This window comes from Coturnix japonica, chromosome Z (genome assembly GCF_054131305.1).
Source record: "Coturnix japonica strain WE chromosome Z, WE-NBRP24, whole genome shotgun sequence".
In the NCBI taxonomy this organism is placed as follows: Eukaryota; Metazoa; Chordata; class Aves; order Galliformes; family Phasianidae; genus Coturnix; species Coturnix japonica.
In genome coordinates, this window is record NC_140702.1 from 53,827,071 (window position 1) to 53,850,943 (window position 23,873).

Below are 23,873 nucleotides of genomic sequence, written 5' to 3' on the forward strand. Positions count from 1 at the left end.
AAACTATTTGCAGGTCATGAGATGTCCCTTTTCCCTTTTCTGCTCGCCTCTGCCTTGTGTTGCTCCCTAGCTGCCTCACCTTCGGCATTAGAGTAAGGCCTTTGGTTTTTGTACACTCTCTCAATGTATGTGATTGATTAGCTTCAATTATGATTATATTATTTTGCATTGTGTTGTCTTGCATTCCCGTACCTTATTTAGTAAATTAACTTTCCTCCTTGGATCACTATCACTGTTTTGTTTTAGGCCCATCTCCCTGCCCTTCCCGCTTTTCCCCCTTTCCCCTTCCCAGGGCATGGGTCTGTGGGTCCCCCTGCCCCATCAGTCACAGAACTGGGCCTGATCAGCACTAAACCGTTGACAGTGTGGTAGACGTGCCCCAGAGTGGCAAAGGGTGCTTCATGTGGCCAAGTGCCATGGCTCAGCTGCTCAGAGGCTTGTCCGAGGAGCAGGACGGGTACCTTGTCTCCAGAGGGAAAGCCCCAGAAATCACCAAATGGCAGAGGTTGAAAGGGACTCCTGGAGAGCGTTTAGTCCAGCCCATCCACCTCCCCACTGGAGCAGAGCCAGCCTGTTCTAGTGCTGCCCGAAACCATGCCCAGACATGGTTTATCCATACAAGATCTCCATTGGGGGAAATGCCACACCCTCTCCAGGTAACAGTTGCAAAGTCTAAGTCCATATGACAGGACAACTTTTGCCTTGGGCCAATGGAAATAGGTGTGATGGGATTCTGCTGCATCCAGCTAGTGACTATCCTCACTTTATGCAATTCTTGCTTTCTTCCTACGTTTCCTATCCCCCGCTTTCCCCTCCTCATCACCCTCATTCTCAGTAGTCACCACTCTCTCTTCCCCATCTTCTCGGTTGATTATTATTGGTAATAAACTGGTCGGACCAACATTTAAACCATTGTTTCTTAATCTCACGCCAGGTATAATATACCAGAGAACCTTGCCTCCCTCCTATAAATTGGAGCGAGACAGCCTCGCACTCAAAGAGTGGCAGATGCAGGAATCTGCTGGGATTTGGTGCTTGAAGGCCTTGGAGACCCTTTGAACAGAGGCACCTTGTGCTAAATGAACTCCACAGACATTTTTGAGGGATGGCCATGGACTAGGGGAATTCTGTCTCTGTGTTTGCATCAAAAGGCAGGAAATGTGATGTTGATTTGGATGTCTTGGAAGGTGTGGGACCTGAGCACACTGGAGATGGTATAGAATGAGGGGAGGGCATTGCCCTGGCTTTGGCTGGGATGGGGTTAGCTTTCATCCCAGCAGCTGGCGTGGTGCTGTGCTTTGGATTTAGGATGAGAACGCCATTAATCAACTTGTGATGTGTTAGTTCTTGCCAACGGGCGCTTACACTCAAGGATTTGCCCTGACTTAGAGGGGCTGAGGGCTCACCAGAAGGTGGGAGGGAACTGAACCTGCTGGTGGTAGGGGCTGCTGCCTGGACACTGGCTGGGTATTGCTCCGGTGGGTGGGGAACAATTACGCTGTGCGCACTTGTTTTTTTATACTCTTTAATCATCATCATTGTTATCCCAAATTTTCTGGTCAGTGAGGAAATGATCGGCCCCCTTGTGCCTCCCTGCCACGGGCACCTGGGCTGGAGGATGTGGGGCTGCTGTTGTAGAGAAGCATCAGGGAAAGGCTTAAGCTGCTGGGACTGACAGAGTGAAGTATTCCCAGTTGCGATGCTACCATTAAACGAAATCACCGCATGCTCCAGGAAATTCTCCCCTCTTGATTTTCTGTGCCCTTGAGACAACGCTGGGAAGTATTCCGTGCATGGGATTGTTCTTTGGTAAAAGCCATTCCCTGCAAAGCATCCAGATGTTTACTGCGCTGTCCGACTGGGGAGCTGGATCCGTAGAGGTGGCAGCAGCAGCGTGCCAATGCGGACTTGCTCTCCGTCACCAGGGCTGACGATGCGCTCTGCTGCGCTCGGTGGGCTTCGCTCCCCAGAAGTGCTCGCTGCAGGAGCACTCGGAGCTGTGTCAGCCCGTGACACTTGGCCGCTGCCTGTGGAGCTGCTCCTCGCTGGGAACCCGTTGTTCCTGGGCCGTCTGTGCCGCAGCGGGGATCTGCTCCTGGACCTCTCTGCTGCCCTTCTTCTCTGCCGATGGGAGGATGAGCGGACTACGTACTCCTGGTAGTCGTCGTCTGCTCTCACCGTGTGCAGGACACGGTCAATAGGCTGCCTGCAAAGTGGGCACACCGGTCTCGTGGTAGCCCACCGCTGGATGCAGTCAGTGCAGAAGCGATGGAAGCACGGGTACACGCACGCCATGTTGCTGATGTTGTCCAGGCAGATGGCGCAGCGGTAGTCTTCTGATGCCTCCGATGGGCCTTCCTGCTGCAGATGGCTCCTGCCGGCCATTGCAACACTGCCCCTCTCCTCCAGAGATTCCTCAGAAACTAATTCCTGGGGGGTGGAAATAAAAGAGGTGCCATGGGCCTGAGCTTGGAGAGTGGAACGGAGAGCCTCCCAAAGGGTCTCCATGAGGTCTGACAGGAGCAGCAGCCCTTGGGCCAGGCAGTCCCATGGGCTCAGCTCCCTCCATGCCTGGCCCCTTGACTGCCCCCAGACCAAGACTAACCAGACCCCTGCATTGTCTCTCAGACAAGCAGCAGGTCTCAATTTAGTCAAGAGAGTACCTGAAGGAGATGATCAAGGAAGACAGACGAACTCTTAGAAAGTCTTCAGAGGAGCCAACAGCTGCAGCACCTCGTCCTGCCCGTGTCCCCAAGACAGATGCCCTGTGGGACCCGCGGCTCCTCACAGCTCAGCAGAGGGCTGAGCCACACCAGCAGAAACTGCTTTCGCTCAGCCAACAAGCTGCTGCTCTCCAGAAAGCCAAGCCTCGGCGCTTGCCCACGGTCCTGCTCCGGCCTGTACACAGTGCCTGTGCACCCGTAGGAGCAATGGCCCAACTGTGGGGGGAGGGACCTGGGGGCTGCATAGTGGTGAAGCCATGGGCAGTCACAGCCACTGCATTCTGACATCACAGTGGCCAGGAGGGCCACCAAGTGAGTGACATGGTGTGATGATTTTTGTTATCGGTAGTCCACATCATAGCATCTGTTTACTGCTCAGGTTCCATCTTCTTTTCAGAGGGAAAAATAAAACTATTTGCAGGTCATGAGATGTCCCTTTTCCCTTTTCTGCTCGCCTCTGCCTTGTGTTGCTCCCTAGCTGCCTCACCTTCGGCATTAGAGTAAGGCCTTTGGTTTTTGTACACTCTCTCAATGTATGTGATTGATTAGCTTCAATTATGATTATATTATTTTGCATTGTGTTGTCTTGCATTCCCGTACCTTATTTAGTAAATTAACTTTCCTCCTTGGATCACTATCACTGTTTTGTTTTAGGCCCATCTCCCTGCCCTTCCCGCTTTTCCCCCTTTCCCCTTCCCAGGGCATGGGTCTGTGGGTCCCCCTGCCCCATCAGTCACAGAACTGGGCCTGATCAGCACTAAACCGTTGACAGTGTGGTAGACGTGCCCCAGAGTGGCAAAGGGTGCTTCATGTGGCCAAGTGCCATGGCTCAGCTGCTCAGAGGCTTGTCCGAGGAGCAGGACGGGTACCTTGTCTCCAGAGGGAAAGCCCCAGAAATCACCAAATGGCAGAGGTTGAAAGGGACTCCTGGAGAGCGTTTAGTCCAGCCCATCCACCTCCCCACTGGAGCAGGGCCAGCCTGTTCTAGTGCTGCCCGAAACCATGCCCAGACATGGTTTATCCATACAAGATCTCCATTGGGGGAAATGCCACACCCTCTCCAGGTAACAGTTGCAAAGTCTAAGTCCATATGACAGGACAACTTTTGCCTTGGGCCAATGGAAATAGGTGTGATGGGATTCTGCTGCATCCAGCTAGTGACTATCCTCACTTTATGCAATTCTTGCTTTCTTCCTACGTTTCCTATCCCCCGCTTTCCCCTCCTCATCACCCTCATTCTCAGTAGTCACCACTCTCCCTTCCCCATCTTCTCGGTTGATTATTATTGGTAATAAACTGGTCGGACCAACATTTAAACCATTGTTTCTTAATCTCACGCCAGGTATAATATACCAGAGAACCTTGCCTCCCTCCTATAAATTGGAGCGAGACAGCCTCGCACTCAAAGAGTGGCAGATGCAGGAATCTGCTGGGATTTGGTGCTTGAAGGCCTTGGAGACCCTTTGAACAGAGGCACCTTGTGCTAAATGAACTCCACAGACATTTTTGAGGGATGGCCATGGACTAGGGGAATTCTGTCTCTGTGTTTGCATCAAAAGGCAGGAAATGTGATGTTGATTTGGATGTCTTGGAAGGTGTGGGACCTGAGCACACTGGAGATGGTATAGAATGAGGGGAGGGCATTGCCCTGGCTTTGGCTGGGATGGGGTTAGCTTTCATCCCAGCAGCTGGCGTGGTGCTGTGCTTTGGATTTAGGATGAGAACGCCCTTAATCAACTTGTGATGTGTTAGTTCTTGCCAACGGGCGCTTACACTCAAGGATTTGCCCTGACTTAGAGGGGCTGAGGGCTCACCAGAAGGTGGGAGGGAACTGAACCTGCTGGTGGTAGGGGCTGCTGCCTGGACACTGGCTGGGTATTGCTCCGGTGGGTGGGGAACAATTACGCTGTGCGCACTTGTTTTTTTATACTCTTTAATCATCATCATTGTTATCCCAAATTTTCTGGTCAGTGAGGAAATGATCGGCCCCCTTGTGCCTCCCTGCCACGGGCACCTGGGCTGGAGGATGTGGGGCTGCTGTTGTAGAGAAGCATCAGGGAAAGGCTTAAGCTGCTGGGACTGACAGAGTGAAGTATTCCCAGTTGCGATGCTACCATTAAACGAAATCACCGCATGCTCCAGGAAATTCTCCCCTCTTGATTTTCTGTGCCCTTGAGACAACGCTGGGAAGTATTCCGTGCATGGGATTGTTCTTTGGTAAAAGCCATTCCCTGCAAAGCATCCAGATGTTTACTGCGCTGTCCGACTGGGGAGCTGGATCCGTAGAGGTGGCAGCAGCAGCGTGCCAATGCGGACTTGCTCTCCGTCACCAGGGCTGACGATGCGCTCTGCTGCGCTCGGTGGGCTTCGCTCCCCAGAAGTGCTCGCTGCAGGAGCACTCGGAGCTGTGTCAGCCCGTGACACTTGGCCGCTGCCTGTGGAGCTGCTCCTCGCTGGGAACCCGTTGTTCCTGGGCCGTCTGTGCCGCAGCGGGGATCTGCTCCTGGACCTCTCTGCTGCCCTTCTTCTCTGCCGATGGGAGGATGAGCGGACTACGTACTCCTGGTAGTCGTCGTCTGCTCTCACCGTGTGCAGGACACGGTCAATAGGCTGCCTGCAAAGTGGGCACACCGGTCTCGTGGTAGCCCACCGCTGGATGCAGTCAGTGCAGAAGCGATGGAAGCACGGGTACACGCACGCCATGTTGCTGATGTTGTCCAGGCAGATGGCGCAGCGGTAGTCTTCTGATGCCTCCGATGGCCCTTCCTGCTGCAGATGGCTCCTGCCGGCCATTGCAACACTGCCCCTCTCCTCCAGAGATTCCTCAGAAACTAATTCCTGGAGGGTGGAAATAAAAGAGGTGCCATGGGCCTGAGCTTGGAGAGTGGAACGGAGAGCCTGCCAAAGGGTCTCCATGAGGTCTGACAGGAGCAGCAGCCCTTGGGCCAGGCAGTCCCATGGGCTCAGCTCCCTCCATGCCTGGCCCCTTGACTGCCCCCAGACCAAGACTAACCAGACCCCTGCATTGTCTCTCAGACAAGCAGCAGGTCTCAATTTAGTCAAGAGAGTACCTGAAGGAGATGATCAAGGAAGACAGACGAACTCTTGGAAAGTCTTCAGAGGAGCCAACAGCTGCAGCACCTCGTCCTGCCCGTGTCCCCAAGACAGATGCCCTGTGGGACCCGCGGCTCCTCACAGCTCAGCAGAGGGCTGAGCCACACCAGCAGAAACTGCTTTCGCTCAGCCAACAAGCTGCTGCTCTCCAGAAAGCCAAGCCTCGGCGCTTGCCCACGGTCCTGCTCCGGCCTGTACACAGTGCCTGTGCACCCGTAGGAGCAATGGCCCAACTGTGGGGGGAGGGACCTGGGGGCTGCATAGTGGTGAAGCCATGGGCAGTCACAGCCACTGCATTCTGACATCACAGTGGCCAGGAGGGCCACCAAGTGAGTGACATGGCGTGATGATTTTTGTTATCGGTAGTCCACATCATAGCATCTGTTTACTGCTCAGGTTCCATCTTCTTTTCAGAGGGAAAAATAAAACTATTTGCAGGTCATGAGATGTCCCTTTTCCCTTTTCTGCTCGCCTCTGCCTTGTGTTGCTCCCTAGCTGCCTCACCTTCGGCATTAGAGTAAGGCCTTTGGTTTTTGTACACTCTCTCAATGTATGTGATTGATTAGCTTCAATTATGATTATATTATTTTGCATTGTGTTGTCTTGCATTCCCGTACCTTATTTAGTAAATTAACTTTCCTCCTTGGATCACTATCACTGTTTTGTTTTAGGCCCATCTCCCTGCCCTTCCCGCTTTTCCCCCTTTCCCCTTCCCAGGGCATGGGTCTGTGGGTCCCCCTGCCCCATCAGTCACAGAACTGGGCCTGATCAGCACTAAACCGTTGACAGTGTGGTAGACGTGCCCCAGAGTGGCAAAGGGTGCTTCATGTGGCCAAGTGCCATGGCTCAGCTGCTCAGAGGCTTGTCTGAGGAGCAGGACGGGTACCTTGTCTCCAGAGGGAAAGCCCCACAAATCACCAAATGGCAGAGGTTGAATGGGACTCCTCCAGAGCTTCTTGGACTTCCCCACTGGAGCAGGGCCAGCCTGTTCTAGTGCTGTCCGAAACCATGCCCAGACATGGTTTATCCATACAAGATCTCCATTGGGGGAAATGCCACACCCTCTCCAGGTAACAGTTGCAATGTCTATGTCAATATCACAGGACAAAATAAAATTTCTGATGTTTAATAGGAGCGAACCTCCTGTGTTTCTTCTTATCACACTGCCTTTTGTCACTGGCTACCACTGGAAAGAGTGCAGCTCACTGTTCTTCACAGTCTCCCTTTGTGTATTTAGACATTGAGATTTACCCTGAGTGTTCCCTCTGGGCAGCAAACCCTGATCTTTTTTTTCTGAGCTGAGATGGTTCACCTGCAGCAACACATGCGGGCTGAAGAGGGCTCCTTTCAGGTAGAAAGCGTTTGGGCTTTCACAGGCATTCTGAAGGGATGCTACTGTGAGGCTTGAGCAAATTGCTAAGGTTATCCCAGTGTGTTCAGGGGAGTATCCAAAGGAGAGGAGCATGGACTTTCACCAGCCTGGTCTGGTGACCATGTTATTCTGAGTCTGGAATCATATTAATGTGCTCCTCAGGTCAGGAGGATGCGGCCAGCTGCAGTGCAGAACCACCATCTGCATGTGCAAAGCCTGCCACTAACAATTGTGTGGACAGGTCTGGCATACAGGGCATGGCACGGCTGTTTGTGCAGGGAGCTTGTGCAAAACAAAGAATACAATAATATTGTTTGATAGAGCAAGTTGTCAGCTACAAAACTCTTTTTCAACATAGACACCACCATTAACTACATCAGCATTGAACAGGAGCCTGCATGCCATGCTCATAAAAATCTGCACCAGTAGTGGTGACCACCATCATTGTCACCACTGCTGAAACATATCGCCTCACTTTTGCTCAGCGTTTGACCTCCATGAACATTCGGCAAGCATCACTGAATGTCAATCAGGTGCCATTTTTCTGAATGGAGGAGTTCGGTGACACAGCTTTGCTTTAGCTGCACTTCCAAATAAGATGACATTTTGTTGGACTGCCCCTCTGTCACATGGCAACAAAATGTAAAGGAGTATTGCCGGGAAGATCCAGCCTCTACTGCCATACCACCAGCATCTGTCTCTGATGTTGTGGATCAGCATAATAAAATCAGAGGCATTACTAAGCTGACTTACCTCCCTTTTACAAGGACTTCAGACAGGGCTGTCTGTCTGTGTCACTGCACAATACCACACATTAGTCTCTCTCTCAGATTTACAGACACAGTGCTGCCTGGTGATTTCCTCATGCACTCATTGTGATTTTTGTGATTCTGGCCACCTGCACAAAAAGTTCATTGAGCTGGGCACAGTTGCAGCCATGACACTCTCTTTACCCTCAGGCTCTTGGAAGCTTTCCAGATTCTGGACTTCCCTGCATAAAAAGGTTTGGGCAGCAGTGGTCCATCTGAGTATAAACGTGCCCCCCTAGCATGGGTTTCCACCTCAGCCCAACATTATTGCAGGTGGTCACCAAGTCTGTTTTCGGAGTGAGGATGCCTGCTGCTCTCAAAAGGAAGAAAGTGGACCTTGCACACAAACCATCATGCTGTGCCATAGCTGTCAGGGCACACCTTGCTCCACCTGCCCTGGTTGCTGTGCTACTATTAACTCACACTGCCTTACTGTAGGTGGAAGTAGTTGCCATTGCTTCTGGCCATGCCCATGCCTCTTCAGCTGTTCACTGGAAGTCTGGGAGCTCCTGGAATCTCCTGCCAACTCTCTCTTCATCCTAAGGTCTCCTCTATTGCAGGAATTCCACTACACACCATGATCTCCTGCTCTGCTTCAGAATGTGTTAGCAGTAGGGCTGACTGTGTGATGGTGACTGTTAGTGGCTGTTATACCACATTTGCATGTCTCACCACTGCTCCTAATAAGATGATGCAACGATAATGCCAGTGAGATACCTCTACACCAACGCACGCAGCATGGGAAGTAAGCAGAAGGAAGTGGAAGTCACTATGACCTAATTGCCATCACAGAAATATAGTGGGATAAACACAACTGGAACACTACAGTTGAGGACTTCAAGATTTGCAGAAGAAATGGGAGAGAAGGTTGGGGGCGTTACTTTCAGTGTTAAGAAACTGATCAACTGCAAAGAAGTGCCTCTGAGAAACCAGGTTTCTCAAAGCTGGTTTGAGACCAGGTCAGTGAAGGACATCAGATGGCTGAGACACATTACAAGCTGCCTGACCAGCAGGAGCCTGTTGAGAAGGTCTTCTTTCTTCAGTTAAAAAAACATTGCACTCACAGACTCCTACTTGCAGATTTCAACCACACAGTTGTCTGCTGGGAGGGCAATGCAACAGGCTGTAAGCAATCCAGGAGACTCCTGATGCTCACCAGTGCAGATGATCTCATTAATGATGCAGTTTGAGATGTAGTGACCATCCTGTGGTTGAGTTTGTGATCTTGAGGAGTATGGGCCTAGCAAAGATCAAAGTCAGAATGCTGAAATTCAGAAGTGATTAATTCCAGCTGCTTAATGAATTAGTGGATGAGATCTGCTGGGAAGCTGTCCTTACAGACAAAGCGGTGGAGCAGATCTAGCAAACCTTCAAGGATCCTTTTCTTGGAGCACAAGAGTTCCCCATTTCTTACATGTAAGAAATAAGACAGGGGAGGCAGTAAACTGGCTTGTCTGAGCAAGAATCTGATGGTAAAACAGTTAGAAAGGAAATGTGCAGGCAGTGAAATTAGGGGCATGTGGCCTGGGAAGAATAGAGGGATATTGTCTTTATGTGCAGAGATGGGATCTAGAAAGCCAAGCAACAGATGGAACTGAACTTGGCAAGGAATGTAAAAAAATAACAGGAAGAGATTCTTTGTGTACATTAGTCAGAAAAGAAAGGTGGAGGAGAGTGCTTTCCTCTGATAAATGAGAAGGGTGAGTTGGCAACAGCAGGCAAAGAGAAGGCTGAGGTACTCAGCAAGTTCTTTGCAGACTCTTCATTAGCAGTCAGCCTTCCCAAATATCTCATGTTCCCGAACATCTAAGTGGGAGTTAGGGGAACAAAATCCCTAACACTGTAAGCAAAAAGCAATTTCTAGGCTACCTGATGAGACTGAATGTGTATAAGTCTATGGCATGCATCCCAGGGTCCTGAAGGTAAATGCTGTTGGAATTTTTGTACCATTCTCTTTCGTATTTGAAAATTCATGGCTATCAGATGAAGTCCCAAGTGAATTGAGAAATGAAAACATCACTCTTGTTTTTAAGAAGGACAGAAAGGATGATCTGGGGCACTACAGGTCAGTGGGCCTCGTTAGGAAGAAGCTCGAGGTCATCCTTTTGGGAGATACGTTAAGCTTGTTAAAATCATGAAAGACAAGGAGGTGACCTGAACCACTAGCATGGCTTCACCAAGGACAGACATTACCTGACTGACATGGTGGCCTTCTAAGATGGAGTGGTAGCAGCAGTAGTTAAGGGAAGACTGATGGATGTCATCAACCTGGACTTCTGTAAGTCTTTTGATGCATTCCCACACCACATCTTTAAATTGAAGAGATACAGAACACTGTTTGGTGGATAAGAAACTGGTTGTTCTTAATATTACCATGTCCAGGTAGAGACCAGTGACAAGGGGTCTGTTTAGAACCAGTACTCTTTAACATCTTTAATAGTATTGCCCTAGAGAAGTAGGCAGTCCATGGCTTGGGCAGGCACACTTTTTGCTGGGTGAAGAACTGACTGAATGGCTGAACAAAGACAGTGATGGTGAACGGAGTTAAGTCCAGCTGGTGACTGGTCATGAGCAGTGTTTCTCAGGGTTTGGTACTGGGTCTTGTTCTGTTTAATATCTTCATTGATTACCTGGATGACTGAATTTAGTGCACGCTCAGGAAGTTTGCAGATGACACCGAGCTGGAAGGAAGTGTTGATCTGGGGGTAGGAAGGCCCTACAGAGGGTTCTGGACAGACTGGATAGCTGGACTGAAGCCAGTGAGATGAAGTTCAACAAGACCATTTGCCAGGTCCTGCACATTGGGCACAATAACCACAGGCAATGCTAAAAGCTTGGGGCAAAGTGGCTGAAAAACTGTGTGGAAGGAATGGACGTTGATCTATGCTCAGGTAAACATGACCCATCAGTGTCCTCAGGTGGCCAAGAACACCAGTGGTATCCTGGCCTGGATCAGAAATGGTGTTGTCATTAGGAACAGGGGGTGATTGTCCCTCTGTACTTGGCTCTGGTGAGTACACATCTTGAGTACTGTGTTCAGTTTGGGGCCGCTCACTACAAGAAAGACATCAAGGCCCTGACGTGTGTCCAGGGAAGGGCAATGAAGCTGGTGAAAGTTCTGGAGTGCAAGTCTTATGAGAAGCAGCAGAGGGAACTGGAAGTGGAGAAGTGGAGGCACAGGGGAGACACTGTTGGTCTCCACAAATACCTGAAAGTATGTTGTGGTGAGGGGGGGTCAGCCTCTTCTCCTGCATAAGTAGTGACAGTAAACAGGATGGAAACACTTTTTTTCATAGGTACGTAGTAATAGTTTAAAGCCATTCCCACTTACCCTAAGAGAGCATAGGTTTACATCGGATATTAAGAGAAAAATTTTTACTTGGAGGTTGGTGAAGCACTGGAACTGATTGCCCTGAGAAGCAGTGGATGCCCCATCTTTGGAGGTGTCTAAGTACAGGTTGAATGGGGCTCCGGGGCAGCCTGATGTAGAGGAGGAGAGCGCTGCTCCCAGCAGGGAGTTAGAATTAGATGGTTTACCCACACCATACTAGATTCTGTGTTTCTATGAATCTAATGGAAAAACAAGGAGAAACAGGAAAACAACATTGAAGGAAACATGATTTGCGTATTTAGAAGCACTCTAAAAACAGAAAAAGCAAATCACAGAAAAAGCATTCGCATTTTATTCACTTGAGGTTAGAGAGAACTAATGGGAACTATTTATAGAGTAAAGCCACTGGAGAATTTATGCTTTGTTCTTTATTCTGCTTACCCATTGAGTTAACTCTCTGAATGTAACATTTCCTACATTTCATAGGTTGTATGAGTCACTGAATAGGGATGTTCTACTGCATGACTGAAGCAGGTGAGCTTCTAGGGGATTTCTATGATCTGTGGAGGGCAGGTGAAGAGGGAGTGGAAGCTGTCTGTCACTATCTGAGAACCCCTTCACCTGGAGGCATGTCTGTTGTGCAGAACCAATCTATCAGCAGTTTCCCCAACTTCTTGCGGTGTCTGTGAGCTGAGGTGCTTTGTTCTGCTCTTGTATTCTTAGACTCTGCTACTTATTCAAAAAAGTAGAGGCTTGTGCTGTTGCAATGTCAAGAGTACCTGACAATCCAACCTTGATAAAAGGTGCCACACCAGTATATATATTTAAAATACATGTGTATTTATTTATGATAACTAAAGTATGTATTAGTATTCCAGGTTACTTTATGACATTCTCTATGTGATGCATGCAAGATAGCCCAACTGGGAGATGAAGTTTGCAGGAACCTGTGATATGTCACTGGCCAAGTAGGCCAGTGGTATCCAGGGGGGCATTAAAAAGAACATGGCAGCAGGTCAAGGGAGGTGATCCTCCCCCTCTATATTTAGAATATGTCCATTTCTGAAATTCTCAGTTTAAAAAAGACAAGGATCTCCTTGAATGAGTCCAGATGAAGGCCACAAAGATGATTATGGGCTTCAAGCATCTCGTGTATGAGGAAAGACTGAGTTACCTGGTTCTGTTCAGCCTGGGGAAAAGAAGACTGAGAGAACACCTGACAAGTGTTCGTAAATATCTAAAGGGAGGTAGGAGGCAAATGAATGTGCCCAAGATCATCTTGGTGGTGCACAGTGATAGGACAGGGAGTAGTGGCCTGAAACTTGAACATAGAAGTTCCATACTAAATCATGGAAGAAGAACTTGTGAGGAAGTGTTGATCTGCCTGAGGGGAAGAAGGCACTACAAGAGGGACCTGGATAGACTGGATCAATAAGCTAAGGTTAATTGCATGAGTTTCAATAGGGCCAAGTGTCAGGTCCTGCATTTTAGTCACAACAACCCCAGGCAACCCTGCAGGCTTGAGGAGGAGTGGCTGGAAAGCTGCCTGATGGAAAGGGACCTTGGTGTGCTGATGGACAGTCGGCTGAATATGAGCCAGCAGTGTGCCCAGGTGGCCAAGAAGGCCAAAGGCATCCTGGCTTTAATCAGGAATGGTGTGGTGAGCAGGACTGGGGAAATAATTCTCTCCCTGTCCTACCTTGAGTACTATGTTCTGTTTTGGGCACTTCAGCACAGAAAAAACACTGAGGCACTGGAGCAGGTCCAGAGAAGGGCAACGAGGCTTGTGAAGGGCTCGGAGAATATGCCCTATGAGGACAGACTGAAGGAACTGGGGCTGTTTAGTCTGGGGAAGAGGAGGCTGAGGGGAGACCTTGTTGCTCTCTTCCAATATCTGTAAGGTGATGTCAGAGAGAGCAGGGTTAGTCTCTTCTCGCTGGTTACACATGACAAGATGAGTGGAAATGGCTTCAAGTTGCACCAGGGGAGATTTAGTTTGGATATCAGGAATAAATTCTTTACAGAAAGGGAATAGGCTCCTAATGGAGGTGGTTGAGTCACCATCCCTGGATGTGTTTTAAAACAGTTTGGATGTGGTGCTTAGGGACATGATTTAGTGATGGGTTGTTAGAGTTAGGGCAGTATGATTAGGTTGAAATTGGACTTGATGATATTTATATCTTTGATTTTTCTACAGCTTCATAGTCAACTAATGTGTATGCCCTTGTACTTTGTATAATGATATTTTTATTATTCTAATGCTGTCTTTAGTAATTCTCATACAAGTATTTCAGAAATGTTTGTAGTTACATTATCTTCCCAGATAAAATCCTCCACCTTTACAGTAATATTCAGTATTTCTGGTTTTAGAAGAAACTTCATACTGTTTACACTCGAGCAGTGACCTATCCAGTGTACATCTTGTTCTTTTTATCACAGGCTATTAATGTGATTAATTGCAAATTAATTTTATCACGTTTCCTGCTTGACAAACAACTTCTAAATGAATTGCATTACATTTTGCAGTTTTTTCTCTGAGTAAATAAATGTACAGCTCATAACTAGACTATTCTTAATAATAGAGAAGCTCTGGAAGAGGAATTCTTTACTTGTTATGAAGCAATACATTTGTCTGTGATTTTGTTAAGCTTCTTTTGAAGTAGTCCTCTCAGTTCATTTCCTTGTGGTACGATTATAATTCAAGTGACTTTTCAAGGACGCTGAAGTATCAGTAATATTTCTCCAAGATTTCTTATCTCATCTTTTACTTCCATCAAATCAGTACATCACAGCAGCATCCTATTAAAAAAATTTACAGCAAAGGTTTCTCTGAGCTTAGCTACAGAATTTAGATCTGCAATTCTATCAGACGGGTTCCTAGTGTGTTGTAGCTGCTTCTCAGAAAACATATGAAAAACTACAGAGAAGGAGAATTTGAAAATTAACATGTTTTTCAGCTTCTGCAAAGATCGTGGAAGCATTCTCTCTCTCATAAAGCATAGCATGGTAACCTCACACTAATATGAATAAAAAATTCAGAAGTTTGAAAAATAATAGGAAAAAATATGAATAAAGAATTGTGTTTACATTCCTTTTGTGTGCCTTCTGTGCTTTCTTTCAGTGCTGTAACAGTATGGTCTTCTAATGATTCAGCAGGCATATATAAATTAAGAGCTCTGATACAAGATTTCTCTATGGAGTGAAGATCTCCCTTACTGTTGAGACAATCTCAGTGAGTGACAACTTAGAATATTGCCAGAACATGTTTTTCAACCTATTTACTCTTGTCCACCATTCCTACAAATGACCAAGAAACTTACAGTGCATTTGGCCATGTATTCTGTTGCTGTGCATATGATTATTAGTACTTAGACTTGATGCCTGACATGGTCTAGTATATTTCAGTTGAGAAAAGCAGGAGAAAAGTGAAGTAAATCACTAGATAGCAAACTTACATGAATCACTCAAAGAAATCTTGGTCCCTGAAGAGAGCATAACTGTACAAATGTTGATTATCAAGAGATACTTCTTTCTCAAAAGATCATCACTATTTGAGAAAACCAGGCAGATAAATAACCAGAGAAAATACAACGTATATTCAGAGATAAAATATGATGAAGTCTGGGTAGCACATCCCTTGGGTGTGCTCCTGATGTTTTATTGATAAAAATCTGTCTGATTCAGGTGTAGTATTTTGCTGTACTTCTCTTGAACTATAATTTTTTCAGCTCTTACAGACCCTAAATAAGCTGTTAGCATGTGCTGGCATCAAGAAGTTTCACATTTCTGCTTCTTAGGGTAGTCAAGACTCTAATTTTGATACAGTTCATAATTTTTCCATGTTTGCTTTCTCCATGCAAGTTTTAAACACTGATCTCCAGTAAATCCTTTTAATGTACTCTTGTGGTCTGAAGAATTGCACCGTAAGCATTTTGTTTCTGCAGTTACAAATCAGGAATAAGTATACCAGGAGCAACTAAGTAGAATTAAGACTCTCCAGCCTGAAAAGAAAATACGGTAGAAGTTAGTGAAATCATGAGAAAGTTTGTAGAGGGAATAATTGTATGTTTTCTTTTCCAGCATACAGCCATTGGAATATTGAATGAAGCTGTGCTGGGCAAGCTGAAAACATACCAAAGAGGTGTTTTTTCATGTAATCTTCTGTTAAACTAGGAAAAATTACTGCCACAACCTGCTGTGCTTACTGAGTGGGTTTTAAAAGCTTATGAAGAAAGCTACAGGGAGGAAGTATTTTGTAAGCTCTAAGTACAGCGACTTTGCACTCCGTCAGCAAGCTCCACACCTGCAAGTTTTTGAATGTCGTGAGAGCATTTGGAAAATGTGGTGCATGCTCAATCTATTCTGATTTTCATCCCTAGGCATTCTTTATGGATGGCTATCAGAACATGAATAATAGGTTAGACAGACCTACAATCTATGCAGTTCTTTAGACCAGCACTATCATAATTTTAGTTTGGCATAATCATTGTTTCTTCTGATCTTGCTTTTGGTAAGCTTTTGTCAGAACAAAAAAGAAACAAACAAAAAAACAAAAAAACCCCATTAAAATTCTGATTAGAGTTGTAGCCCTTGATGTGCGGCATCTGGGACCAAGATTTCCTTCTAAGGACTGCAGTCTGTTTTTGTCTATTGACTGATAAAGTGGGCATCCTGTTCTAGCTGATGTTGAGCTCGCAGCACGGGTGATTTCACGTCTTTTAGCTGAAAAATCCCTTTAGCAACTTGTGCTCCTCTGCCAGTTCACTTGCCTGTGAAGCATGGAAGCTGACAGTAACGTCTTCAAAATGAAATAACCCTTTGGAATTACTGCAGCATACATAGCTGTTTCTTTTAATTAAAATTTTCCCCACAATAAAGTTTCATCTGGCAAAAGTAGCATAATGCTAGCTATTATTTCTTCCAAGATTTTCAAGTTGGCATGATGCATTTTAACTTATCTGTAAATCTAGTGCAAACTAGAACTGGTACAAATCCAAATACATATGTTGATTTCTGGGTTTGCAGAAAAATTACTTTTCCTTCTACACATCCAGTGTATTATTTCATGGTATATTATGTACATTATAAAACATAAGCAAAAACAGAAATTAAAGCCTAAATAAAGATAACTTTCTTCTTTGCAAATTGTCTCTGGTTAACTTCATTCCTAGTTACAGGACTAGAATATATGGCCTATTTCTAGACTTGTTTCTGCCATCTTTGTTTGTATCTTCCTGTGCAGGGAAGGAGGGTGAGTCTTCGTTCTCTTGGAAGACTGTTCTGCTTAGCCACAGTGGTCAGGGATAGAGACATTAACAGGAAATGAGCAGGATCAGACATCAGTTGCTTGATTTGTTTAATTTGCATTTCCTTCACATCTCGGTGTACCTCCAGAAAAAAAACACACACAGTGGCTTTTCTAGGTGTCCCTGCTTCTGGTGTTTGTCTTAGGAGTGGTTTGAGCTTTCCTGGAAGTTTAGATCTACAGAAGGACTTCATACCTGCAGCACTGTGTGCTGCAATGTTTAACAGACACTCTACGGCAGAATTGCAGCTCCTGAATAGACATTGTGGTTTCCTGCACAGTTCTGGAAAGGAGTTACATCCTTCAAGGAAAATTAGAGAAAAATCATTGTACAGAGTAAGGAATCACCTGTGCTCTTTTGTCCTGCCAAGCTTTCTACAAGGAGATATTGAACACCAGTACCTAGAAAATTCATATCTGCAGGAATACTCAGTGAAGTGAACAAAAAATCCATTTAATTCCATCTAAACTGAGCTAATCTGTTTAAATTACACAAGAGAGAAGGAGAGGGGAACCAGGAGCCACTGGTTTTGGGAACTGTCTATAGCCTAATTCTTCCTTACCTGTAGCAAGACGGTTATATTTTTGCTATTGTATACACACTGAAATAATACAAACTTTCCCAGTAGACAAAATTCCATTTTTGAGTGACTGGAAAAGATGATGGCAAAATGGGAGTACACAAACCTTGAAAAAGAGACAGATATTTTGATTTGTATACTTAGAAGGCTTCTCTCTGAATCCTTTATTTATGAAATGAATATCCCTCAGCTGATTTTGCATCTTCGATTCTGCAGTCACATAATGTCATTTTCCTGAAATTTTAGTCTTCCAATCTCAGTTTGTCCTCTCCAGATTCATTTCTCTTTGGACTGAAAAAGCTATCAATCATGCAACTTAATCAATGTGTGTTATTCCCAGCTGTCATTGCTATCCTGACTAAGTCTCATGCATATTAATGTTGTAATTTTGTTAAAGCCTTTGAGCAAATAATATGATACCATGTGAGACACTAAGGAGGAGAACTCAAGAGCTCAGGACTAATAAGCAAGAGAGGTGTAGTCTGCAGAACGGTGCTGAAAGTCCTTTAATCATTGTCCAGTTTCTGGTTCCTCAGGAAGAAACAATGGTACTAAAAAACATCTGAAGCCTATAAGTAACTTCAGCTCCTCTTCAATAAATTATTACTAATTTGATATTTCTCACTTTAATTGCTAATGCATTGTGTAAAATATTAATGACCATTGTTACATCTTAGGCTGGGGAGTCCCTCACAAACATTCCGCTCTAAGATTCAGGTCATTTTGAAAAGGCATCTCTGGGGAGGTGGAGAAGTTTATCAGGACTGCTGGCAAATTAGAGAAGACAGTAGAAATTAGAGTGATTTCATTGGTTAAGTCAGCAGAGAGAGGTGGCTTGCAGGCTGCACGCTAATGTCTATGCTGCCTTCAGGTCTGTCAGCTAAAATTAATGACTCACTGCAAACTAGAAAGGACTGTTTTCTGTGAGCTACTGGGGATAAAACAGCTTGGCAAGGTCATATTCTGTGAATGCTGTGTTCCTCATTAACCTCCACATATCCCAATCATAAGTAAAAAATACAGTTCCAGTGTAGATGTGATAAACAGACAGTAGTATTTGATTATATGTAGTAGTCAAGCAAGAGGTAAGGAAGCTTGCTCTATAAAAAACACATATAGCTAGATAAGACTTGAGGAAAAAAAACCCATTTTAATTGGAATTAAAGGAAGCAAAACATGAATATATTCCATAGCTGAAAATGAAATGTGGTCCTATGATATTCACACTGTAACTTTATGAAAGATAGATTCTGCATGCATTTTAACTTCTAACTTCTAAATTTTCCACTATCAATATTAATCATAAAAAAGGAGTTTTCTTTACGTTAAATGAAAGCAACAATGCTTTTGTTTTAGCTTGCCCGTTTGGTTTTGTCCAATAGAATTGAGTTGGTGATGGGAAATAAGAGAGAGAAAACAACATGAGAGACTTTGGATTCTTTGCCAGAAAAGAGAACAGTTTAACCTTTGGACAGGATATGCTGTCAAAATCAAGTCACAACCTCTGGAAACTTAAATGTGGTGCTGTAGACTTCTTCAGACAGGAAAAGAACTGTGTTTCTCTCCAAAAAGTGAGAAGAAAACTTGTAAAACTAACTTAAAACAATAGGAAAAAAAAACACTACATTTTTGAACAAAAGATACAGAGGTCTAAAAACAAGCTTAAAATAATCAAATTTTATTTCATGTAGAAGCTGAAGCTTAACCAATACACCAGAACATTCAACTGCTTCACACGATACAGGTTGGTATGCATGCTTCACCAGTTCTCAGCAAACTATACCATTGTGCCACGTGCTGAATACGCAGTAACCCAATCCAATTTTCCAATGAGCTCATGGACTGCAGAGCAAAGTAGTCACCCTTTGTCGGCCCTCTAAAGCTGCTGGCTATCCTAGAAAGGGATTGTATGTTAGGAAAAGTTTCTTCATCGGAGAGTGGCAGGACCCTGAAAAAGGACTGTCAGGGCTGTGGTCACAGCTCAGGTTCAAAGAGCATTTGGAAAGTACTTTTAGACACTGGCTCTCTGTGTGTCCAGGAGCTGCTTTTGATCATCCCTATGGGTCTCTTCTAGCTCATGGTATTCTGTGATTCTTTGATTCTATGGTCTATTTTGGCTGTGCTCGTATTTTTCAGATATGACTTACTCTACCTTAAGAAATGGATGGCCAAACTAAAATCAAGAAATTACACAATTCTCTGGAAGGATAATGAGAATCTGATATTTAGTCAGGTGGTAAAGACAGTGTTATTCTTGTTTGCATGTCTTGTAATCTCGTGCAGCATTATTTAAGCTAAGCACTGAAGAGCTCTATCATACTGTTTTTAAATAAGAATAAATTTGAGAAAGAAGGTATCGCTTTCTTTGTCTCCTTGTGAAGGAGGAATCAATTTTGTTGTTGGATTGAACAACAGGAAATTATTTTGCTGTAGTTTGTCATAGTGAAAGCATAACAAGTGGTGGTTTTTTTCTGCTTATGTTGTTAGGTAAATAGCACATATTGCAGTGTTCTGCTTTTTTGGAGCTAGCATGCTTGCTAATGCTTTGTTAACTCCATTCTGAAAGGTCAGGTCTGCTATCTATCTCAGCATAGCATAGTAGGAAGTAGCATTGTTAGTGACCACACATGGTAAATCTGGAGTAACACATTGACTGTAATCAGATCCAACGTGGACAGTGTTTGAAGGTGAGGAAGAAGGTGATTATCTAAGGACTGCCACTCTGCCAAACACTTGAAAGTGACTTTGTACAGACAGCCCTGTGGCGTACAGCTGAATTCCCTTCAGATTAAATTCACAGGGTTGAAAGATTGCTGTTGGAGTAAATGGAACCTTGCCGAGCAAAAAAGAAATGTATACTCGTGATGACTGATAGAACGTGATGCTTCAGATCTTAAATCTGAATTGCCACTGGAAACATCTCTGTCTTTTAATGAAGTGCAGAGGGAGTGAGGCTTATCTGTTCACTAGGAATCTGAGTTAAGTGCAGAGTGTCAGGAGAGAAGATTTCTGGTCTGAGAATCCACTCCTGCTGCTGTGCTCTAACAAACGTCTCTGTGGCACTGTACTCGTGAGGCACACACTGTGATCTGATATCTGTCAGGAACAACAGTGTCTCCTGTAGTTTACAGCAAAATAAAACAATTTAGAAACACGGTAACTTAATTCCACAGAAACTTATTTACTCAGAAAGGGGTCTTATCTAAAGTGACGTGTCTGTTATCAATCCACGAATGCTTACAGAAAACACTGAATATCCAAAGGGCTATCGTAACCGGGGGATATTATGTAATACCCCTATCTAAAAATAGCAACATCCCTTAAAAGTAGCTGAAAAGAAAAGGACAGGTTCGTTAAAAATGGCCTCCTTACACGGGCAGCCATGAGCAGGGAGGAGGTGAGTGGCGATCTGTGCCTGGGGAGAGACAACATGGATTGCCAGAGGATGACTATTGCTGCAAAGGGAGGGAAAGCATCCGTGTAATCCCTGACAACAGAGGGAAACAAGTAAGACTGGGACTTCGGTTGAGTGGTCTCAGAAACCCACTCATCAGACTCACAGAAAAACAGCTCCATACTATGATGAAATTCAGTGCTCTGGCTTTGACGCTAGAGGCGGCCTGGAGGGAGGCCAGTCGGGAGGCCAGTAGGGATGGGATGCGATTCTCTCTGCGCTGCAGAAGGAGAGCAGCCTTACCGTGCAGGGCTGCAAGCGCGGGGGGAAGGTGACACCTTCTGGACACAGAGCAGACTTGCACAACTCCGGCATCGTGGGGAGAGCAAAGTCGACATCCCCACCGCCATCTCCACTTGCTTTTAGAAATAAACGCTGTTATTGGCATTTAATTGCTTTCCACTGAGATCATTGAACTCCTGTGTGGGGAATCTTCATGGTTTATTGCTGGTATTTGACCACTGATTTTTATTTATATATATTTATATTTTTTCCAGTTGTGCTGCATTATAAATAGATGAACTCCTAGGAAGCATAAAATGCTTTTTCAATATACATATATATTTTAATTTATTTTTTATTTAAAATGCTTAGTGAATATTCATTACCTAAGGGACTGGAGACAGGAATACAACTGTAGTGATATATATGGTATTCATTACCTCATCCTAATGCTGTATGGCATGCAAATCAGTACTCAGACTCACTTACAGACTAAATGGATCACGCAAAGTGAGATTTCATATATTATGGTACAGATGGTGAATTCTAATACCCCTTTTTTTCCGTGTCTGAAACCTGATGGACAGCTTAGGTTGCTGAGTGTCTGAATAGTTCCAGGATAATTCAGGTCAGATAACGTTATGTTATTCTTTCTACTTACTGAATTGACTAGAAGTCTTTTGAAAGTCACCATAAAATTTCCTTGATTGAAATGTCACCTGTCGGTGCAGACAATGATGAATAGAATTCGTGGTGGGAGCTGAGGGAATTGTATAACAGGATGTTTTTTTTCTTGGCTGACTCAGCTGATGTGTCGGTTGTGGGTCAACAGAGACTTCATCAACACCCGTGATGGAAATACACCACTCGCTTCAAGACTGGCTGCTGTTTAATAGCTTGCATAAATCAGTGATTTTCTGTAGAGTATAATTATGAAACTAGTTAGGTATGTTGGTGCTCTGTCATTGCTCTTAACTTCACCAAGGTATCTAGATACTTGACCTCTTAGGAATCTTTAGTTACTCACCAAACCACTTGTGTGAGACTGGCAAGGAATGTCTCAAATCAACACGAGGCAATCAACACCACTTTGTGGACAGCTTTACATTTGAAAGCATTTCTGTTTGCCTTCCAGTGGGTGGGTCCAGGAGTGTTTGTTGTCTGAAGACTTGGCCTGGGAGCAAATGAAATCAGCTTGGTATTGGAGGCTGGGAGGGGATACTGTTGTATCCTGAGAAGGCAAGATGCAAGCTGGCCTCTTCTTGTATTCTCTTATCTGCTGACTTAAATTTGCAAGGCCTGGAAGACAGAATCAAAGTAGTTCCTGCTGAGATCCCAAGGGCAGAAGCTGTCACTCCAAAACAGCCGGCTGAGCCACTTAGGATGGGAACATCCTAAACCCGGGACAAAACCCGGGACAGCCCACAACTACTGGAGAACAGCGCCTGACACCAAGACATCAGTGAATCAAGGAGTGGTGAACTGCTTTGCTTTGTTGTGTTCGTGTATCAGACTGTCTTTCCCCATTTTCTGTCTTTTCATCTTCTTTTATAATTTTACTCTTCTTAAAATAAGTTGTCTAATATTGTCTTACCTGTAGTGCTTATTGATCGTAATTAGAAAATTAGACAATTTTACCTCCAGGTAAAGTATTGGTTATTGGTAAGAAAGTTGTCAATACACTGATGTTTATTATTCCTCTGAGTCTTGGATGACTCCATCGTGGCAGCCACCCCTTGCTGACTGTGTGAGGCATGATTCTGGACTTAGGGTTTCATTCCTTTGCCTTTTTGCTGAACTGTATTGTATATTTAACAATTTTCAGGTAAATATCAATATGACATGTCATATCATGTTTCCTGACTGGTATCACCGTAAAAGTAACTTTTCATTAGTTACACCACCCTGCTTCAAGGCTGGATGAACAAACATGTTGCATCATTGCCTCTGAAGCCATGTCTCTGAGATAGCAAAGCCTACATACACAAGGTCCATCTTCAAAACACTATGCAACATGAGGTAATTCACTTTCATTTAAGTCAAGGAAATTGTGACTTTGAATTCCAGTTTGTGAAGGTTAAAATTACGAGTAAGTACTTTTGTTTTATTCCCTCCCACAAACACAGATAATTGAGCTTTTTTCTGTACTTTGGAAATATTGCTTCACAAGGTGAATCACAGAACTATTTCCTGCTAGGGCCTATAACTGCAAATTGTAGTTAATCCTCCACTCAGGATTGTGGAAGAGAGATGAGAATTCACTACCTTGTTTCTTCATCTTGGATGAGAAGTGTCTAGTTCTAGAAATCCCTCCTGAAAAATGCTGAAAAATAACAGTGGCAAATACAGATTTAAAAAAAAAAAAAAAAAAGAAGTAAAATCCCTGAAGAAGCATGTTTTAATTCTGTATTTCTAAATATTGAATGACTTATGCATTAGAGGGAAGGCGAGAAGGGGAGATAATTCATTATTTTTCTGATATATTAGTTATCATTACCTAAATCTTTGGGGTTCTTGGACCGTCTTTGGACATTCACTATCAGTTCTGATGGCAAGAAGCTTCATAGCTTTATGAGAGTTATACAAGAGAAAGGAAGTCGTTATTCTGTTTCAGGCCCAGTGTTTCAAAGGAGGTGCAACCTTATAAGCTGGTGGTACCGTGGGTCTGACTGGGACAGGGTTAACTTTAAAGCAGCCTGTGTAGTGCTGCACTCTGTATTTGTGGATAAAGCAGTGCTTACAGCACACCGGTGTCCTGGCTATTGCTGTTTTCTTCTTCCCACCTTGCCCTGCAATGAGCAGAGTCAAGGCAGGCAAGATGCTAAGCGTGTACACGGCCAGGACAGCTGTAGTTTAAATTTCATTACAGTGATCCAGGAGTGTACTTGGCTGCCTTCTTTTTCTTGTCCTGTCTCAAGGGGGAGCAGAGTGTTTGAGTGTTTGGGTGTTGGGTGTTGGCATC

At 44.7% G+C, this 23,873-nt stretch overlaps 2 protein-coding genes across 2 annotated transcripts; both read right to left on the reverse strand.

The window, feature by feature from the left end:
• Positions 1-625: 625 nt before the first annotated feature.
• On the reverse strand, positions 626-2,663 carry LOC146754079 (uncharacterized). Its single transcript, XM_085529276.1, has one exon. It carries the CDS (start codon positions 2,506-2,508, stop codon positions 1,843-1,845), a length of 666 nt encoding a protein of 221 aa, XP_085385402.1. The 5' UTR covers positions 2,509-2,663; the 3' UTR covers positions 626-1,842.
• A 2,081-nt stretch (positions 2,664-4,744) lies between these two features.
• On the reverse strand, positions 4,745-5,838 carry LOC146754080 (uncharacterized). Its single transcript, XM_085529249.1, has 2 exons — positions 5,795-5,838; positions 4,745-5,561 (listed from the first exon to the last, which is right to left on the reverse strand). The coding sequence occupies exon 2, from the start codon at positions 5,514-5,516 to the stop codon at positions 4,974-4,976; it is 543 nt and encodes a 180-aa protein (XP_085385375.1). The 5' UTR covers positions 5,517-5,561; positions 5,795-5,838; the 3' UTR covers positions 4,745-4,973.
• Positions 5,839-23,873: the final 18,035 nt, after the last annotated feature.